This window comes from Sesamum indicum, linkage group LG6, assembly GCF_026168435.1.
Source record: "Sesamum indicum cultivar Baizhima isolate 11 linkage group LG6, ASM2616843v1, whole genome shotgun sequence".
Lineage (NCBI taxonomy): Eukaryota > Viridiplantae > Streptophyta > Magnoliopsida > Lamiales > Pedaliaceae > Sesamum > Sesamum indicum.
In genome coordinates, this window is record NC_142662.1 from 6,181,749 (window position 1) to 6,200,676 (window position 18,928).

General features: G+C 33.4%; 2 protein-coding genes across 2 annotated transcripts; one reads left to right on the top strand and one right to left on the bottom strand.

The window, feature by feature from the left end:
• The first annotated feature begins 6,886 nt into the window (after positions 1–6,886).
• Positions 6,887–8,329, top strand: LOC105164850 (uncharacterized). Its single transcript, XM_011083651.3, has one exon. The coding sequence runs from the start codon at positions 7,005–7,007 to the stop codon at positions 7,770–7,772; it is 768 nt and encodes a 255-aa protein (XP_011081953.2). The 5' UTR covers positions 6,887–7,004; the 3' UTR covers positions 7,773–8,329.
• A 3,009-nt stretch (positions 8,330–11,338) lies between these two features.
• LOC105164849 (sterile alpha motif (SAM) domain-containing protein) lies at positions 11,339–17,762 on the bottom strand. The gene is made up of 10 exons (XM_011083650.3): positions 17,075–17,762; positions 16,300–16,500; positions 15,126–15,473; positions 14,719–14,782; positions 13,801–14,018; positions 13,600–13,713; positions 13,123–13,228; positions 12,838–13,049; positions 12,003–12,103; positions 11,339–11,892 (listed from the first exon to the last, which is right to left on the bottom strand). The coding sequence occupies exons 1-10, from the start codon at positions 17,702–17,704 to the stop codon at positions 11,748–11,750; spliced, it is 2,139 nt and encodes a 712-aa protein (XP_011081952.1). The 5' UTR covers positions 17,705–17,762; the 3' UTR covers positions 11,339–11,747.
• Between the last annotated feature and the right edge of the window lie 1,166 nt (positions 17,763–18,928).

The window sequence follows — 18,928 nt, forward strand, 5'->3', positions numbered from 1 at the left end:
TCTATTTTGCAAGTTTATTCCCCAATAATCTTGCAATTTTCATGGAAGCCCGGCGACTATTTTGGTATTGCTGGACCTTAGTACGCACACTATAGATAATTAATAATATGTACATCCACAGTAACAACATAAATATAACAATAATAAACAATTATTGTCACTAAATTATCATCATCAAATATTATTAATTATTTCTAGTGACAATTTAATACACAACTTTTTCACTTATCACTAATTCTTAACATTAATCACAATTTTTGCAAAATAAATATTACTATGAGAACTTTGAGATCCATTATGGCTAATATTCTAAAATTAATTATTATTCTCACCATTTAAATTAAGTAATTAAGAACTATTGTCCTCTTTTATTATTTTTTTCTTTTTTATTTAGGCAGAGAAGATAGGATAAATATTCTGGTAAATCCAAGTTGCGTGAGCAGTGTGAGAGGGATGACGAAGCACAATAAAGAAAGGAGGATGTTGACCTACTTGACTTTATGTTCATCATTTATAATTCTCTTAATTTGTCTTCATCCCCACCCATCCATCGTCAACGTCTTACGTACCTAATTAAATAATTAAACCACTGTGTACAAGTCGCTCAACGACTATATATTTATATATAACTATTTATCTTGGCCGTTCAACCCACTATATCTTCATGCCCTGCAAAAATTATACATCTCACTTGCTAATTTTCCATCTCTTTCATATTAATTTGAAAAATAAAATTATCATATATATATATATATATAACATACATCGATTTTTAACGTTCACATTATAAGATTCATTATCAAGAACTCATCATTAAAAAAGGAAAAATTATGTAATACATGAGTTTCGGGGTATACTTTAAAAAGAATAATTAAATTTTCTTTTGAAAAAAAATATAAATATACAAATATGGTCATGAGCAATTGCTAAAATAACTGTATGCATGGCGACATATGATCTATATTTAATTAATACAGCCGAAATATCCCCACCCCGTCACTATACCTATCTGTAATTAATTTATCAATCACGAGCGCACTATACCGAATTGGATACATTGAAAAGAAAAATACGTACTTCTCCCATATGTCAATGCATTGGAGCACGCAAATCAATCTTGTATGAATAAAATACGTATCTAATTTTAAAATGAAACATAAGTCAAATCCCACGTAACATTTGGTGCAATTAATAATAATGGAAACAAGTGTACGTATATATGTATAACAAATGTAGATATATGAGGTCTCACATCGGAGGCATACACCACCTAGTACATAGAGGTGGCATGAAAATGAGTGAGTGAGAAAGAAGCACCTGCGGTGCAATCTGCATGTTTGAGGGCTGAGTCGTCTTTGCTGCATCTCCATGCCAGCCAACTAATAGTAATAGTAATTGCACAAATTTAATTTCAGTCCCACATACAGAAACATGTCTCCCTGTACTGTTCTCTACTCCCATGTCAATGGCCCCTCACTCAACTTCCACATTTAATTATATATATTAGTATTTGTGTGGCACACTATGTATTTGCAAATTTTACAGTACTAATAAAAAAATATATTTTTTTAAAATATATATTGTTTAATAAAGTATATAATAAATGATGAGTTAATATTAAATTTATAATAAAATAGTGTCAAAAAAAAAGGTGCATGAAAATAAAAAGAAATAAGTAAATATCAAAAGATAATGAAAAAAGTGGAAAATTATAAAATGAATAAAAAATAAATTAAATAAAAAAAATAAAAAAAATAGACCAAAAAAGAGAGAAACCAAATGGGTGCTATCCTTTAATAATACGGTATAGATATAAGTGGGCCACCCCAGATTGCTAATTTAGCCCAAATGAATTCGATTTTGGGCTGAAATTGAGTTTACTATTTGAAGTGGGCCTTCCGTTTGATTGTAAAGCCCATAAATAGTAGTTAGTATTTATGTAATAATTCCAAACCGGGACTTTTAAAAGCAGCCCAACTGCCATAAATCTCTATAAACTAAACCTGTATTTAAACGAGTATATATGGCATGCTTAAATGTGTAAAGTATAATTAATATATTTTTTAAAAAAATAATTAATTTCTAAAATATGTATCAATTAGGTTAATAAAATATTGAAAAAATAAGAGAAGAAAAGGGGATGTGGAAGTGATGAATTATTTTTCTTTTGGGGCAAATCGACTACAATCATCAATATCAAATATTTATATTTAACAACTTAATATACTAATCATTAATATCATATAGTTATATCTAATCAATAACTACTATCAGAGTAAAACGAGACCTACTATTAAAGTAGAATAATATCTCATATGGTGGTGGGAGTCGTCCACATGGTCTTATAGTCATGGATTTCAACATCGTCAATGAGATAGGCTTCATTAGTAAAGAAATATGAAAGTTGACAAGAGAGAAAGTGGGAAATTGAGAACAACATTGTAGTCGTATGTTGATTTTCACATTATTAAATTTAACTTTTAATGACAGTAAATAAATTATAAAGGACCCGACTGGCAACTAAGCCCCTGACGTAATCCTCCAAATTAAAGTTCCCAAATGAAACAGGAACATTCTTAAACTTCTCCAATTTCATCTAGAAAAAGGGAATAAAAAATAGTATGTGAAAACGGAACACGGGAAACATGGTAAAATCTTGGAATTTTTGGGAATTCCAAACATAAATAGAACAATCATTAAATTCCAAACACGGGAAACATATTACAAACTCCTCAGCTGAACAAACATCAAAATCGACACCAACAGTAGTGAGTAATTGACATTCCCAGGCCTAGCCGACAACAATTCAAATAGGAAAACAATCCACTCCTCATCATATCCTATGTCATCTCTAGTCTTTGCCTTGTCTTCTCTCCAAATATTTTAAACTAAGGTTTTATTTTTTTTTTAAATTAAATTTTTCTTTCAAAAGTAGTCGAATCTATTATTATAATACACTCATTATGGTGCTAAAATTAAACAAAAAATTTAAAAATCTTGAATTTAAATTGCGTTAATGAAGGGTATTATTCTACAAGTACGGAGAGGTCGTAAGAAATTACGTACATAATTCACAATTCAGTCATTACAAAGAATTATAATGTTGAGACATTATTAGGGTGTGATTTTGCCTAATTAATACATACACTTTTGACTCTAATTAATAGTCATAATGAGGGACCACATAAACCTGTCAAGACCCTACTAAATCCATGTTTCACTCTGTTTATGAAATCATTTTGTTACATAAAACATTATTTAAAACCAACCAATTTTGACAAAATCTCAGTTCCATAGCCCTACGTACCCACCCAACATCTCTTCAAAATCTTAATCAGGGCGCCTACAAGCGCACCAGCACGAGGGATTCGGCATCTCACCTGCCATTTTTTCCGGCCACCCCCAAATATACCGCCCTGCAGTGACACAACCGTCACGACAATTTGTTGAATAAAATATTAAATTCGTCAAAATCACCACAAAAAAGAAAGACAAATTTGATGACAAAAAGAAAAGTCGGGTTACAATTTTAATATTATCATTAATTATAATATAGTGACAAAAATTTTTATTTTAATTATCTCAATAATGAACTTTTTTATAAGGCATAAAATTGTCACTAAAGACAATTAGATATATATATATATATAATGACGATCTAACACAGATAACTTTATATACGATTCTTTTTACTAATAACTATATAATGATAAGCGCAAATTGGCTGTCACTTAATATATTTTATTAGTGGACAACTTTAAAATTATCGCTTGATATTTTTTTATTAATATAGTTGATTTTAAATTATTATAATAATCATTGAAAATTAAATACAAATATATAACAATACAAATACAATTATTTCTACGTACAACAATGAGGAAAAGGCCTTACACATGTCTAGCAAAACAAAACCATAGAGAATGAGACAAGGGCGCTCTAAAAAATGAGACGGTTTTGCTGTTTTTGTTTTTCTTTTCTTTTTATTGGTAAGAATTATAGAAAGTGGATTTTGTCTGTTCTTTTTTACTCCCTTGGGGGAGGGGGGGGTGTGAATGTATAAAAATTGGGGGTTGATTTTAGGACAAATCCAATTTCGGTCAGCTGCTAGATTCTGATAGAACTTGGCTTGACATACATAATCGACATTTTATTAATGTAAATGCTTCAATATCTAAATTAAAATTTTGGAGAGAAATATACTTATCGGGGAAAAAATTAACAAAGAAAAAGAAATCGAGAAAGTGACTTGAAAAAAACAGGATTGTAGATCTACTATGAAAATAATACGTTGACATTATATTTATTAATTAGGTTATTGTCATATTCCTTGGACCAATGTTTTATCAATCTTGAAAATGATTACACAGACATCGACCCTATTTATTACAGACCACATTTGAAAAAAGAATACAAACTTTCGGCCAATCAAACTCCCTCTCTCTCTCTCTCTCTCTCTCTCTATATATATATATATATATCAGATCAAATTTCCAAAATAAGAACAGAAAAATCCAAGTAAAATAATTTAATAGTCAATGTTTTGGTAATACCAACAAAATTAAGATTGTAGGGATTCATGGAATCATCATCGATCATGACCACACACTTTATTTCAATGTGTCCACATTCAACAAAAATTTAGAAAAATTGAGTTCGTCATCACATAGGTAATCAAACTTTCCAAGAATAGAACTGCACTTGTTTACATTTCCGTACACTGATATACATATATAGCACCAAACTCAGGAATTCTCATCCTCATCTGTATCCTAATACAATGTGAAAACAAGACTGTCTAAATGTCAATGTAATGTAGGTAACTATGAACTTTCCAATTTTTACCAAATACTTTGGTAAAAATTGTTCTACTTTAATTAATGCTTAATGTAGATGTTAAAACCCATGCAATTAATTATATGAGTATGTCCTAATAACACGCATTGCTGATTAATTTATAGTAATTAATTAAATTTGACATCTGACAAATCAAGATGAAGAGATACAATTGAAGCTTTGTATGATCTAAGAAATCGTGGGAATAAATTAAATTAAATTAATGTATATATGTATGTGTGTATAGCTACTTTATTAATAATTTATTATTTTGTTGAAAGATGGATGTATTAATCAATGAACCTTTATATCTAAATAAAATAAATAGATATCATATATATATATATATATTTCTTTTCTTTTTTATTTTTTGAGGTGTAATAATATTGGGTAGTGGATGGTGGGACAGGGGGGGATAGGGGGTTGACATGTTGAACGGCAGGCCGGTATTATAATTAGGCTGATAGATATAGGACTATAGTCTTGGGAGTGAAAGGGTCCCTAAAACTGAACAAGAAATGGTCAGAATAGACATACGACTTAAACAATCTCATCCCAAGAACTTGACAACATTAATTTTATCCCAACGTGTGTGAAATCAATCATCCAGGATTGTCATTGATCAACACCCTTCCTCCGTCTTTTTTCCGACTCTACCTCCCATACGGCTATGTGGGTATTATTATTTATACTTTATAAAAATATCTTATAAAATTTAATTCGTTACATAAAATAGTTTTTTGATCATTTTATTATAAAAATTGAATAAAGACATAATAAAATGGACTCGACTTTTGAGTTAATTATACTAAATTCAAGGGAGTATTTGTAATTTCTCAAATAATGAATATATATTCATAATTATACTAAATTTCAGGAAATCGAGATGACTGTAATTTACCTTTTTAGTTTCGGATTATTAACACAGATCAAGTCATATTCGATATCTTAAATCAATTATAAAAAAAATTATCCACTAACGCAATCTATCATTTAACTAAAAATGGACCATTTTTGGTAACGGGGCCTAACAAGTATTGGATCCTCAACATATTAATTATAAAAAGATATTGATTGTTTATGCTAATATATAATTTGATTTTACTTGGTCATAGAGTGGTATTAATTCCATGATTATTGGAAGAAGTTGATGATATAAAGTGATAGGGGCAGATTATTATGTTTGTTAGATTAATTGAGTTCCATTAGTCTTATTAATTGAACTTAGTTTGTCAAAATGCATGTGCCTTTCAAGTCGCGTTTTGACATTAATTTGCAGGAGAGAAGACACATGTTTTCACAGCATAGTTTATTGATATTAATTACATGCTGATGGATGGACTTTTTCAAGTGTGATATACTATATTTAATTTCTCAATAATAACAACATAAATACAAATCAATCCTTCAATTCATAGTCTTTATTAATTTAAATAAAAATATTATACTTATAAACATTATTCAAAAATTAAATCACTGTAGAATTATTATCAAGATATTCCCACAACAACAATCATGATAAATTACAATTCCTTTTTACTTTAAAAAGATCATAAAAAAATATCCGGACATCAATAATTATAGGGATAGTTATACGTAGATCTCTTGTGATTTGAAAATTAGATATAATACTCTTGAGTTTTGTTTTCGTTTATTAAATAGAACCATCTGTTAGTTAAAATTTACTAAATTTACTGATATTTGAAAAAAATAAAAATTTATATTTATTCTCGATTAAGATCAAACAAATTATTTTCTAAGAATAAAAATAATAATAATAGATGATTTAATTATAATTTTTTTTTTTAAGAAATAAAGATTGTGAAGATGGTCTCACTCACATCAAGAATAGTGATGGATCACTTTAAAAATATTTGGAAGCACATAATTAGATGATTAAAAATGAAAGCACATGGGGTATTTGTTTGGGCTTGGGAGGGCTGACCCTACCGCGTTCCCATCAATGGATCGTCTCATGATTCTCATTAAACTCCTCATCTTCCCGTACGCTAATTTTACGCTCAGTTGGACTTTCGGTTCAACGCGCTATGACTTGAATCTGAATTTTGCCTTCCGTTCCGCCATGTAGGAGGATTTTTGGACTGTGCTCTTCCCATTATATATGCCTCAAATCTCCCAGCCGCCAAATCAATTGCTCTTGCTGATGCATGCAATCTCCGGGGCCACTGCACATCTCACGACGCTTTTCTGTTGATTATCAAGAAACCCATAAATTATTTCATAAAATGGTTAAGACACCCTCCGCCGCCGCTGCCGCTGCTGCCGCCTCGTCGGAGCCCAGCGTTAATAATGAGTTGAAGTACAAGGGTGTGCGGAAGAGGAAGTGGGGGAAGTATGTTTCCGAGATACGCCTTCCCAACAGCAGGGAGCGTATATGGTTGGGCTCCTATGACACGGCGGAGAAAGCGGCGAGAGCTTTCGACGCAGCCTTGTTCTGTCTCCGTGGCCCCAACGCGAAATTCAATTTCCCTGATGATCCGCCCAACATTTCCGGCGGGCAGGCGCTGAATCCAGCTGAGATACAAACCGTGGCGCACCACTACGCGAATACTTATAATTACAGTGGCAGCAGCTCCTCAAGTAATAATAATCAGCCTCACTCACAGGCGCCGAATGTTGATCAGTTCGGGGCACCGGCCATGGACGAGGACACATCGCCGTCGTCGACGCATTCGGAAGGGGCGGGGCCGATGGACTTGATCGATTGGTCGGCTTGGGACATGTGGGACTCGAGCAGTGGGGGGAATGCTGCCGGTGATCATGTCCTGGATTACGTGCTCTTTCACGAGCCCAGTTACATGTACATGCCGCCGCATTTCACTGAAAAGGGCAATGATCAAGATGAGGACAACGACGATGACAATGACCATGGAAATGGTGGTAATGTCTTCTCTTCTGATCTCTGGAACTTCTGATCATCAGAAAACGCATTACTACATACTACTTCACTGCATTAATTAGTAAGAACTAAAAGTGCATGCATTGTGGAAGTAATGCGCTTATCAGGGGCTTGGCGATCAATGTTGTTTAGCTTTCCGGTTACTCTTTCGTACTTCCCTGTTGCCGGAAAGTTTGACTGAGATTCTGGCAATGAGACGAAGAGGATCATAATGTCATTGGCCGGTTTTTGTTCTGGGAGATACCCTTTGCCCAGACAATCACAGTTCCCTGATAGGTATACCTTATAGATGTAGTTATTAGAAGAGTTTGGAATTAATACAATTAGCACATGTACTGTCTATATATATATACACACACACACACAAGGCTGCATTAATGCCCAGCTAAAAATGAAATAAATCAAATTGAAATACAGAATTTTCTGTCTCTCGATTTGATCTGTGGATTCAAATTCAGCTACACTGCACTTTTTATATGCTTGCGTTGTGTTATATATACGATATTGGGAAAACATATATATAGTTGAGATGTTAAATTTCATACTGTAACTCAATCAAATATTTCATTTCAATGTTGAGTTATCGATGTGTATTTCACAACAAAAATGATGTGTGGTGCTCCATGCACAATAGATATATAAGATCTTGGATGCCAATGCCATCACATCAAATTGGGGCCATTGATTCTATTAAGATAATATTTTCTTGTCGAACGGGATTTTCAATGTTATAAGATGCGTTACGAATAATCAATATCCGCCTATCATCGTGTTTGTGTTTGCTGCACTTGTTTTTCAATGATCAATAATAATATATGATGTGAATTTAGAGTTTGTAGCCCTAATAATTTAGGGTCGGAGTTGTAGTATTAATTTATAATAATCGTACAAAGAAGGTCTACGTGAATCTATAAGTGTTTTCTACTTAGGTAATAGCTAGAGATATACAACATATGGAAAAGTTCTTACCAATATATATATAATCAAATCAAAATCTATTATAGGGTAAATATAATATAGATTTTGAGTATCATTATTTGAGTACAGTGAGATCTAATTTAAAGTACAGTATAATCTGCGCCTTCCTACTCATCCATCACAGTAATACTAAAAAGTAAAGAATCTAATGATATATGCTTGAGAGGCTTTTTGGTTTTCAATAGCATACAGATCACATAAATAAGCACGTGTTTGTATGTGAGATTGTGGTGGAAGTGATGGGACATAACTTGGAGATGCTGCTTTTCATGGATCTGGACAAAGGTCTCATTTTCAGGACAATAAATATATAGATATGCTGTAGATGTTGTGTCATGAAATAAAGAAAAAGTAAAATGAATGAAGATGGTCGACTAATTAAGGCCGAAAAGGAATAGTTGGTTAAAGAAGGAGGGCGCCGGGTTTCAGCCGTAACTACGGACACACGGGCACGGGTACTCTGCAGCAGCCGCAGGTGGCCGGTTCGTTCCAGCACCGACCAAGAACAGTTGCATGCACCTCATCATGTGAACGTACGATGAGCTCCGTTGATCAGTGTTGAATGCAGAAACCAAACGTGGCAGTGGCATTGGCATTCACAGTGGCACCTCATTGACACACACACAACTTCAACTCATACTCTTCTATTTTCTTCCTCCTATAATTCTTCGTCCGCCCTTTTTCTCATCCTATGCTATTTCCATGGCCGGCGTTGCCCTATTAGGGTAACCACCCGCGCATGTGTGGAATTTGCTGACCACAAATAAATAAATTAAATATATAGGAATTTGAATTTATTAATTTCTGATATGAAGAAATACTACTTATATGGGAAAAATGCAAGCAATTCCCTTGTAATATCGCAAATTACCCTCTTAGTGAAAAAATAAATAGATTTACCTCTTTATATTTTTTAAAATACAACAATTTATCCCCCTATGATTTTTAAAATGAAGTAATTTATCTCCGGAGGTAAATTGCTATATTTTTTTCATATGAGCGTAATGTTCTCATTTTCAATATCACGGGGAGTAAATTACTATTCACCCCTACTTATATATCTGGTTTAATCTTGTGGAGATAATTAATTTGGTTAATTAGGATGGAATGAAAAAGAATTGTCAATTATATAATAGTATAAATATATCAGTACGTACTACTCATTCTTCCAATTCAAATATCCTGCTAGCTATAATCCACGGACACTTCAAAAAATTTACTCGATACAGTGTCGGATACGTCTCGAGCACGTATCGGATATGGCATCAGTGTGCCAAAAATATATAAAAACAAAAAAAAAATGGACACGGCATCTGGCATGTTTGTTGACGTGTCCGATACATTTTGGACACATTTAGAATTTTTTTTTTATAATTTCAAAAAGTGTTTAATGTCTTTAAAAAAAAAATAGCTTCGGGCTTAATGAAAAAGAAAAGGAATTAATTCACCCCTCTAGAACTAAAAGTTTTGGGATGAAATTACTAAAAATTCGAAATATAGTCGTGATTATTTAACTAATTTCAGTTATTAGAAACTTTTCATTGCGTATTTTAAAAATAAACTGATGATGTATATTTTTTAAGCTACATTTGATTAAGAATTTAGATGTACAATAGGCTTATATTATGTTTTATCTTAATATTTTTCATATTGCATATTGTAATTTTATAAGAAATTGAGAATATATATAATAAAAGAAAATATAATATATACAGTCGTGTCAGTACCCAATCATGTTCTAATTTTTATATACATTTTGTTTCACCGTATTAATTTGTATCGTATTGTATTTGTGTTCATGCATCACAGCTTGCCAATAAGGATGTAATATATATATATATATATATATATAATTTACTTTTTTTAATTATAAGGATGTGGATATTTAAGTAAAAGTAAAATGGTACATTTTTCAATATACATAAAGCGATGGTGATGTAAAACATAATGAGTCAAATGTTATTGTAAAACTTTTGAAAAAAATGGCCTCACATTTGACTTTAGTTTATGATTTATGTTTTGGTTTTATGGGGTGGGGATGACCTAATTGACTCTAAAATAATGAGTTGAAAGTTGTAATTTGGATAAGGGCTCTGTGTTAATAATAAAAGTTGTATTATTCAAATGATTACCAACAAAAAGCATTTGGAAAAGTCTGACGTCGGAATGTTTTATGTTTAGATTGATGAGACAAAGAAGAGGTTGTTAGCACATAGCCGCTCTGACTTCAAATATTCACCGCTCTCGCTCTTATTGAACCCCGGCTACGGGTCAATGGTCGGGGAGGGCTTCTGATACGGTATCGTACCTGAAGATTCTCCTCTCCTCCCCTGTACTCTACCAAGAGGAGGAGCAGCCATAAATATAATAATAGGGTACGTGAAAATATGTCGTATTAGTTAGGTGGATGGACTCCATTTTAATAATATTATTGTAATAATCATCATTTAATAAAAATTCGTGTTCGAGGCCCTCCATCTAAGTACACACTGATGAAAATCTGATTCAAGTATGCGAATTTAGGCAAATGAATTTTTTAGGTAGATGGAATGCATTAAAAATTCTTGGTTGATGAAATTATATGCTACAATAAAGGATTAGTGATTGATGGATAATAACACATCCAATCCATGCTAAAATTAAAGAGTGTAATCTCCTTTTCTACATATTGACATTTTTGGCACAAATTCATCTGCATAATATACACTGTTCACAGATGTTCTCTTCAAGTCATAATGCTTCAAATAAGAAATAATCTAGTGTAAACAATACAACACAGGCAAGGATACCAAAAAAAGAGATTTTGTAATAAGATCTGTTCTGGGGCACTGGCCAAGGATTTTATTCTGCAATTTAACTTTTACCTTTGGACAAATTTATTGCCGCCGGTCTGTTGTTATGATCACCAACTTGTAATTTGCACTCAAACAACCAATATTGCAGAGTTTGCTTACATTGACGACTGAGTTGAGGGATAAAAACTCAGCAGTTTTTCTTGTACATCGATGGCTGCCTAAGCCAAGAGCTGGGAGACCATTGAGTTATGAGCATCTGGCCCATCATTGTTGACGCTTGGGATGATATCCACTGGAGAGATAAACTTAACAAACTCCTTCAGCTCCGTGAAGCTGCTATGCTCGCTGTATGGAACCTCATACCTGGACAAGACAGATAATTTAGTCAGGCATCTAAGTCAGAGTGCTTATAAGCGGAAAATGGATTGTTAAGAAATTCACATGTGTTTGATTAAACTGGAAACTGTGTTCACCTTATAATGGTCCCCTGCTGCCATCTTCTTCCTGTAGACTTCTTTCCTTTTCCAAATGACCAACCAGTAGGTGATACAGCAACTATTAGACTAAACCGGCCCTGTACACAAAGTTGAAGAAACAATAACTGGAAATTTTAGAGGGAAAAAGTCAAAATAAGCTGAAGTCTCTAGAGTTTGCTTCATACTATCAGAAACAAGGTAGTTTCTGCAATCACTTCTACAGGTTGCTTAAAATGTGTTATTCAATGCAAATTCGAAGCTTCCTTCGACGCTAATCCGGAAAAGCACAATTTATCTACTATGTCTTGAAAAGTAAGGATCATAAGCAGTCGAGCACAATAATGAGGATATAATTAATATCACCAATGTCATATAATGTGGATTGAACATTATAAGAGTTTATTGGTCTGTAATTATGAATAAGAACAATTTTATCATGTGTATGTGGCGGGTAAATACTGCACCATTTTCTCGTATGGAAAAGGATGTTAAGCAATAAGTTAGAGCAGTCAAAGTCAATGAACAAATATACCTAAATACTAAAGTAAGCTAATTCTTTTGTTAACAAAAAAATGTGGTAAATTGAATGGAAGGATACAGTATTCAAGTCCAAGGTTTATTAGGTTTCTGTGGAGTACAGCACATATTTATATATATGATGTTTGGTGATAGAGGAAACACTTATGAAGCTGAGGAAAAAGCAAGAAAAGATAACTCCAAATTTTTGATCCTATGGATTTTATATAACTTTTGATATCCTTAACTTCGTTAGATCCCTATTCATACCTAACAAAGATTTACATTAAAATATAAAACTGTATAAAACAGTTACCATGTACTGGTTAGACATCTGCTTCAATCGTTTGAAACTAGCAATAGTCCACATGGGAACAACATGAATATGGCTCTCCTGTTCATTTAGCGTAAACCATTGCATTTCTTCATGTTGCAAATCCAGACATTCGAGGAGCCGCAATTTTGCTGCAGTGACATAGACTTTCTTGCGGAGAGCTCTAGCAACCTCTACAAACAGCTTTTCTTTTCCTGTCCCAAACAAAAGGTAAGCATTGGGGTTTGGCAAAATCTATTCTCAGAGCTTGTTGTAGATATATACTACCAATGGTATAGCTGCCAATCAGAAACAATGTCTTGGGGTTAAAAGCTTCTGCTTGGATGGCATCAATAACAAATTGGATTACAGCATCCTGTTTCGGGAAGTCATACTGCAAAGTTGAAAAGAAACAATTACTCATTCACGGACATCAGAAAATAGAAAATAAATATAGAGCATACATACACATCAAATTTGAGTAACTAATGATGTTGCTTTTGGAATAATCCAAAAAGACAAATGGATGGTTAAAATAAATGGAAGATAAACACAGTTTGCTGCAGGGGCAGCCGAAAGCTGCAGAAATATAAACAGGAAGAGCCATGAAATTACTAAATTTCAGGATAGTTTAGACACTTCCAATAGGAATTATGAAATCTCTGGTGTTAAGATGACCATTGATCCAATCCTGACTTCAGAGAGGTAAAACACCACCATGCTAAAACAAATTTGCTTAAGTACCTTTCCTTCAATATCTATTACCTGCGGATTACAGTAGGTTGTGTCAAGGATGAGGGTGTGGATCGGACAAGCTTGCAGGATTGACAGGTCCCTCATTTCCTCACAAAACCGGAAATCTCCAGTATGTAAGACAGACTGAAAAAGTGAACAGCAAAACCAATCCTTGAAACACCAACAAGAAAAAATGAAAGATAGAAGTCCCCCAACATTATTGGTACACACCTTACCGTTGGGTGGTTCAAACAAGATAATGATTGCACCAGGGCAGTGATTTGCGTCAAAGCACGTGACATCAATTCCTGCAACATTGATCTTTTGGTTGAGTGGCAGAACTTGAATTTTGTCCCATGAGATTCCAATCTTCAGATTGATTAGCTTTGCTGTAATTGAGGAACAATATATAATCCCATGACAGAAGGACCTGGTAAGTCCTTGATAATCTGCAAAATGAAACAATGCAATGCCAATGTTTAGTAACTCTTTCCTTGATGAACCAGACGCAATAGAGGTGGTGACCTAGGGAAGTTGACAATGCAAACTCCATAATTCTTTGCATCATGTAAATGTATTTTGTTATTAGACATTCAGCTCTCTTGCCACCATAAGTTTTCTCAGCCCTACTGTACTTGTATGAACTAACGGCACACATAGGTAAGTAAGAAGTACATGATGACGGCAATTCTACAAGATATACATGCAGAGCGGGTCTTGTCCTCCAGAATTTCTGTATTACAACCCGTCAGAGACGGCATATGTAACTATCATTGCCCTAAATGATTTGCATGAACTCTGCCTTATTATATTAAAAGCTTACACTGGTTCACTACATCTGCATGCATCATAAATTTCTATTTCCATTCAATTCTTGAATAACAATGCTAAAGTGCAATATGGACAGATGGCTCAAAGAGAAATGTACTGGGTTTTTGTGCTTCTTCCATATTTCCTACATGTGGGTTTCCATCCTTTACCCTATCTGGAATTGCAAATAATGAAAACACATATTCTGTAAAACTGAATAGAATGCTGGTCTCTTTGGAAGATGCAAAGTAACAAAACCAGTATAGATGGTAATAGACATAATCAAATACTGCCATGTTTCGTACTAAATAGTTATCAAGTATTATACCACAGACTTACGATCTAAATGGAAGTGAGTAAGAAACCAATGAGAACAATCTCTTCTTAAATATTTAAAGGCATCCTGCAAAATGTAAAAACCAAATATTAGAATTAGTAGTACATTCTCAACAGAAGAATAAAGTATCAGTGCCTCTGATGTAAGAAAGAATTAGTATACAGCTCTTGTAACAAGGGATCTTATTGATAGACATGGAGAACTCTTTTAGGGATGCATAATGGGAATGCTATAATACAAAATGACAATTGTCTTCTTGCAATTTAAAAGAAAAATTAGGATGTACATTTGTTGGAGCAAAATTTGCTCCATAATATTAGCATATTACATGTACTATAGTAAGAAGATCAACTGAACAGGGACTGGAATCAAAAGATTGCAGTAGTAATCATGTTGAAAGCACAGATACCACTCGGAATGGTGTTCCTGGTATGCAACACCATAAAGGGACATCTTTCTGTTTCCCCTTCCTGACACGATCATCTCTTTGAATGCTTCTATGAGTAGAAATTGCCTGACTTCTCCTAACATTATTTTGTACATTAGTAGTATCACCACCTCTTTTTCTTTCAGAAAGAGGACCTGAAAAGTAATCAGTTATCAACTTGTTTGTTCCCAGTTTACTTTCATCAGCTATGCCTTTTGAGACATCTGTGTTTGGTTCAAGTGCCCTGGTTGAATTGTTTCTAAGCTCCCTTAGAGCGTGAAGAATTTTTTTTCTTGGACCAAGCGCTGTAATCCCAATGCTACATAGGTCCTGTCAAAACACAAGCGGGCTTATTATTTCACAGTTCACTCAAATGATTGAGAAAGGATTCCACAGTGGTAATAATTTTTGCCAGCCTGAGCACAGAATAATAGGCCACACCAATAGGTCCCTCAACAAATTAATTTTCAAGCATGCTTACTGGTTTGATTTTCACATAAATATATATATATATATATATATATGTAGACACACACACATAATATATATGGGAAGGCATTTGAAACAACCAATAAAAAGATGAAGCTGTCCAACAAAAGTCACATCGCATTTAGAACCAATCCAAGGACTAGTAGGAAGTGAGTTCCTCTTCAATAGATATCTAACATCCAGCACTCTGGGAGCTGATTTTGGAGCTTAGGACAAAATTTAACAGATGGATGAAATCGATAGGAATGACATATAGATACTCAATTTACAAAGTCTATCTGCAAGAGAGGCACAGGATTAGTGGTGGAACGTGGTTTCTATTGGCAGTGTGTTTCTGCTTCTGTCAGTCTAAACTACTCTCAAACTAAACCTAATGAACATTTTTTACTTGAGAATTCCCCTTTTAGTCTTTTTCCTGGATTCTTTTTAGTGGAGTTCAGGGTCTCGTATCCATTTCTGGCCTGCTTTCTAAGTAAAATGTCAGCAAGAAAATGTATATATCAATTCCCAATTAGTGAGGAGAATCCTGAAATGCCTCGTTTAACCATAAGCGTAGCAGCAAGGTTTGACTTTTATCCAGTCACCTGCCCAGTGAAGCATTTCCTAAAATCAATAATACAAAGGCATAGTATCACGAAATGCCAGCAGTTAAGAAAGAATTGCAAACCTCTTCTGTCAGCCACTGCAATGCCTTCCAGTCAATCTCTTGCCGTATGAAAATTTCTTCATATTTTGCAAGGCCCAAGTTCCGTAGCCATTCTACAACTGGAGATGCATCGACAGCCTCCTTCACAGATTTATGCGGAGAACCATCAAGAACTTGCCCCGGGCATTGATATGTTCCTAGCTCATCATCCCTCACAGCCACCTGAGAATATTATGCTTAATCTGAGCAATAAATCTACTTAAAATTTATTGTATCTTCAGGAAAGACACTGTTATGAATTCAAATTTCAATGTTCTAGATCTACTTTATCCGTAGCAGATATAACTATATTTCAGCAGGTTAGCAAATGACTTGGCACCGAGTGGCAGAGTGAACTCATTTTTTGGTTAAAACGTAACAGATTCTTAAGTTTGTGTTTCTGGCCTAACGTTTAGATTTCCATCAGTTTAAATGATCCAGCAAGGCTGGCAGCTTTTAGATTCACTCCAAATTCTCAGAAGGTAAATCCTACAAGCAGAGATGCCAACTGTTTACCCACAGCTAATTTCGAACAAACTGATGTGTTTTCTTTTTATCCTTTTGACTCAGTTAATATCACTAAAAAAATTCTTTTGAGACTGACATAACTGCCAATTAGGACTATATCATCCTAGATATAATCCATCAGTACAGTTCATACATCATAATTTGCATATTACAAAGCCATGATGCTAAAGTATGGCCAGCACAGATAAACTCAGATACCCTAAATTAAGAAGAAAAGCGGAGTTCTTACATCAGTCGAACCCTCCAATTTATCAAGACACTCATTTGTGTGAATCTGCCTTAGATCATCCCTTAGCCCTGAAATATCAGCTCCACAAAGAGGACAGCAAATCGAAACGTCACATTTTCCTTCTGAATCATCCCTATAACTAGCATTTCCCGGTTCATCCACCTCAGCACACAGCTTGAGCAACACATCGAATTGCGTGCTTCCCTCCTCAAATAGCTCTTCATCACAAGCATTTGCCTCCTCTTCTCCCCTGTGCTTCAACAACCTTGACTCTATCGAATAACTATTACGTAAATAATCGCCAATCCCTTTGGGATTCAACAAATCGAGGGTTGGTTCGATTGAATCCAACCCACAACCCAAATCTGACTCTGTTTCGTCGAAAAAGCAATTTTCTTTTCCTGGATTATTGGATTTTTTATTTTTCAGGTTTTTGGGTGGGCAAAGAGTGTTTGAATTATGCAGTTTAAGCCGCGGTGGATGTGAGCTTGTTCTGGAAACGGTGGACAAAGAGAAAGAAGGGGACTCTTGGAAATCATCATCGGTCATAATGGGATGGGTAACATGGGTCAATTGTGAAGAAGAAGAACAGGGATTGATGTTGGGTTTTGAGGTGGGAATAGGCGCCATTGATGAGCTGCTTGAAGGTGCGGAAGCAAGAGCTGCAGTGCCCCCAAGAAAACCTGCTACTTATTTATATCAATTTCAAATTTGAGTAGAAGATGAATGGAGGGAAATTCCGGGAATTCAAAAATTAATAGCACTTTATACAAAAATAAATCATTACTTTGCCGATATCTTTTTAGCAATAATTATACGGATATCTCAATCAATTGAGTAATATTATAAACTTGTATTCAATTATATAAATTGAATAATACATCATATCAATAATTAATTATAATAAATTTATATAAAGTGATACAAACCGCTATACACACTCATATAAATTAAAATAAATATTCATACGTCGGTGAAATTTAAAATCATCTAATTTCAAGCTTGTTTACTTACAAAACTTTAATTTTAACACCAATACATCATTGGATTACTCTGCCGATCTTAATTGATATAATTTGCACTTTTCTCCCAACTACTCAAATCAAAAGTGACTAACCTATAAGCTTCATTGTTTTTACGACTATGTCATAATATCTACTTATTTACTTACCAAATATTATTAGCAAAATATAATTTCTCTCAATTTTCATTGTTTTTGTCTTTGGGGAAAATAATTCATAGTAAAGTATTTGATTTTTTTGCCTTTATATATCGTCCGATCTTTTATTCATAATTGCTTAATATTTGTAATTCTCAAGTACATCACTAAATGGTCTGAAGGATGAAATTTTAATTATTTATACATATATAGAAAAAAAAATGCATGCAACTCCCTTGTGATATTGTAAATAAGTAAATTATCCCTTATGAAAAAACAAATAGTGATTTATTTCCCTGTATGACGAGGTAAATTGTTTCATTTTAAAAAGTACAGATAGGTAAATTGTTATATTTTCTTCATAGAGGGGTAATGTGCATATTTTCAATATCACATGGGATAAATTGTTATTCACCATATATATATATATAATATTTAGAAAAAAAAAACGAAAGTTATTTTTCAACATATTGTTTTTTTAGATGAGTAATATACATTTTAAAAGAATTAACTTTAATTGTCGAAATGTATAGTGGCTACAACATTCTCAAAACACATTCATTTGTTTCACAATATAACTTTTTTTTTTCTCTCTTTTTAACTAATTGGCTATATCAATAATTTTATTCATGCATATTTCAAGTTAATTCAATTTATTAATATTAGATAAAAGTTTTTATTTGTATTTTATCTCA

Bases quoted from the DNA above. Each gene is read 5' to 3' on its own strand.
- LOC105164850 (XM_011083651.3), top strand. From the start codon at position 7,005: ATGCAATCTCCGGGGCCACTGCACATCTCACGACGCTTTTCTGTTGAT.
- LOC105164849 (XM_011083650.3), bottom strand. From the start codon at position 17,704: ATGGCGCCTATTCCCACCTCAAAACCCAACATCAATCCCTGTTCTTCT. The intron at 13,714-13,800 runs GTGTGTACCAAT...TCACTTTTTCAG, and splicing joins TTGAACCACCCAACGGTAAG to TCTGTCTTACATACTGGAGA. The intron at 13,229-13,599 runs GTAATAGATATT...TCAACTTTGCAG, and splicing joins CAACCTACTGTAATCCGCAG to TATGACTTCCCGAAACAGGA.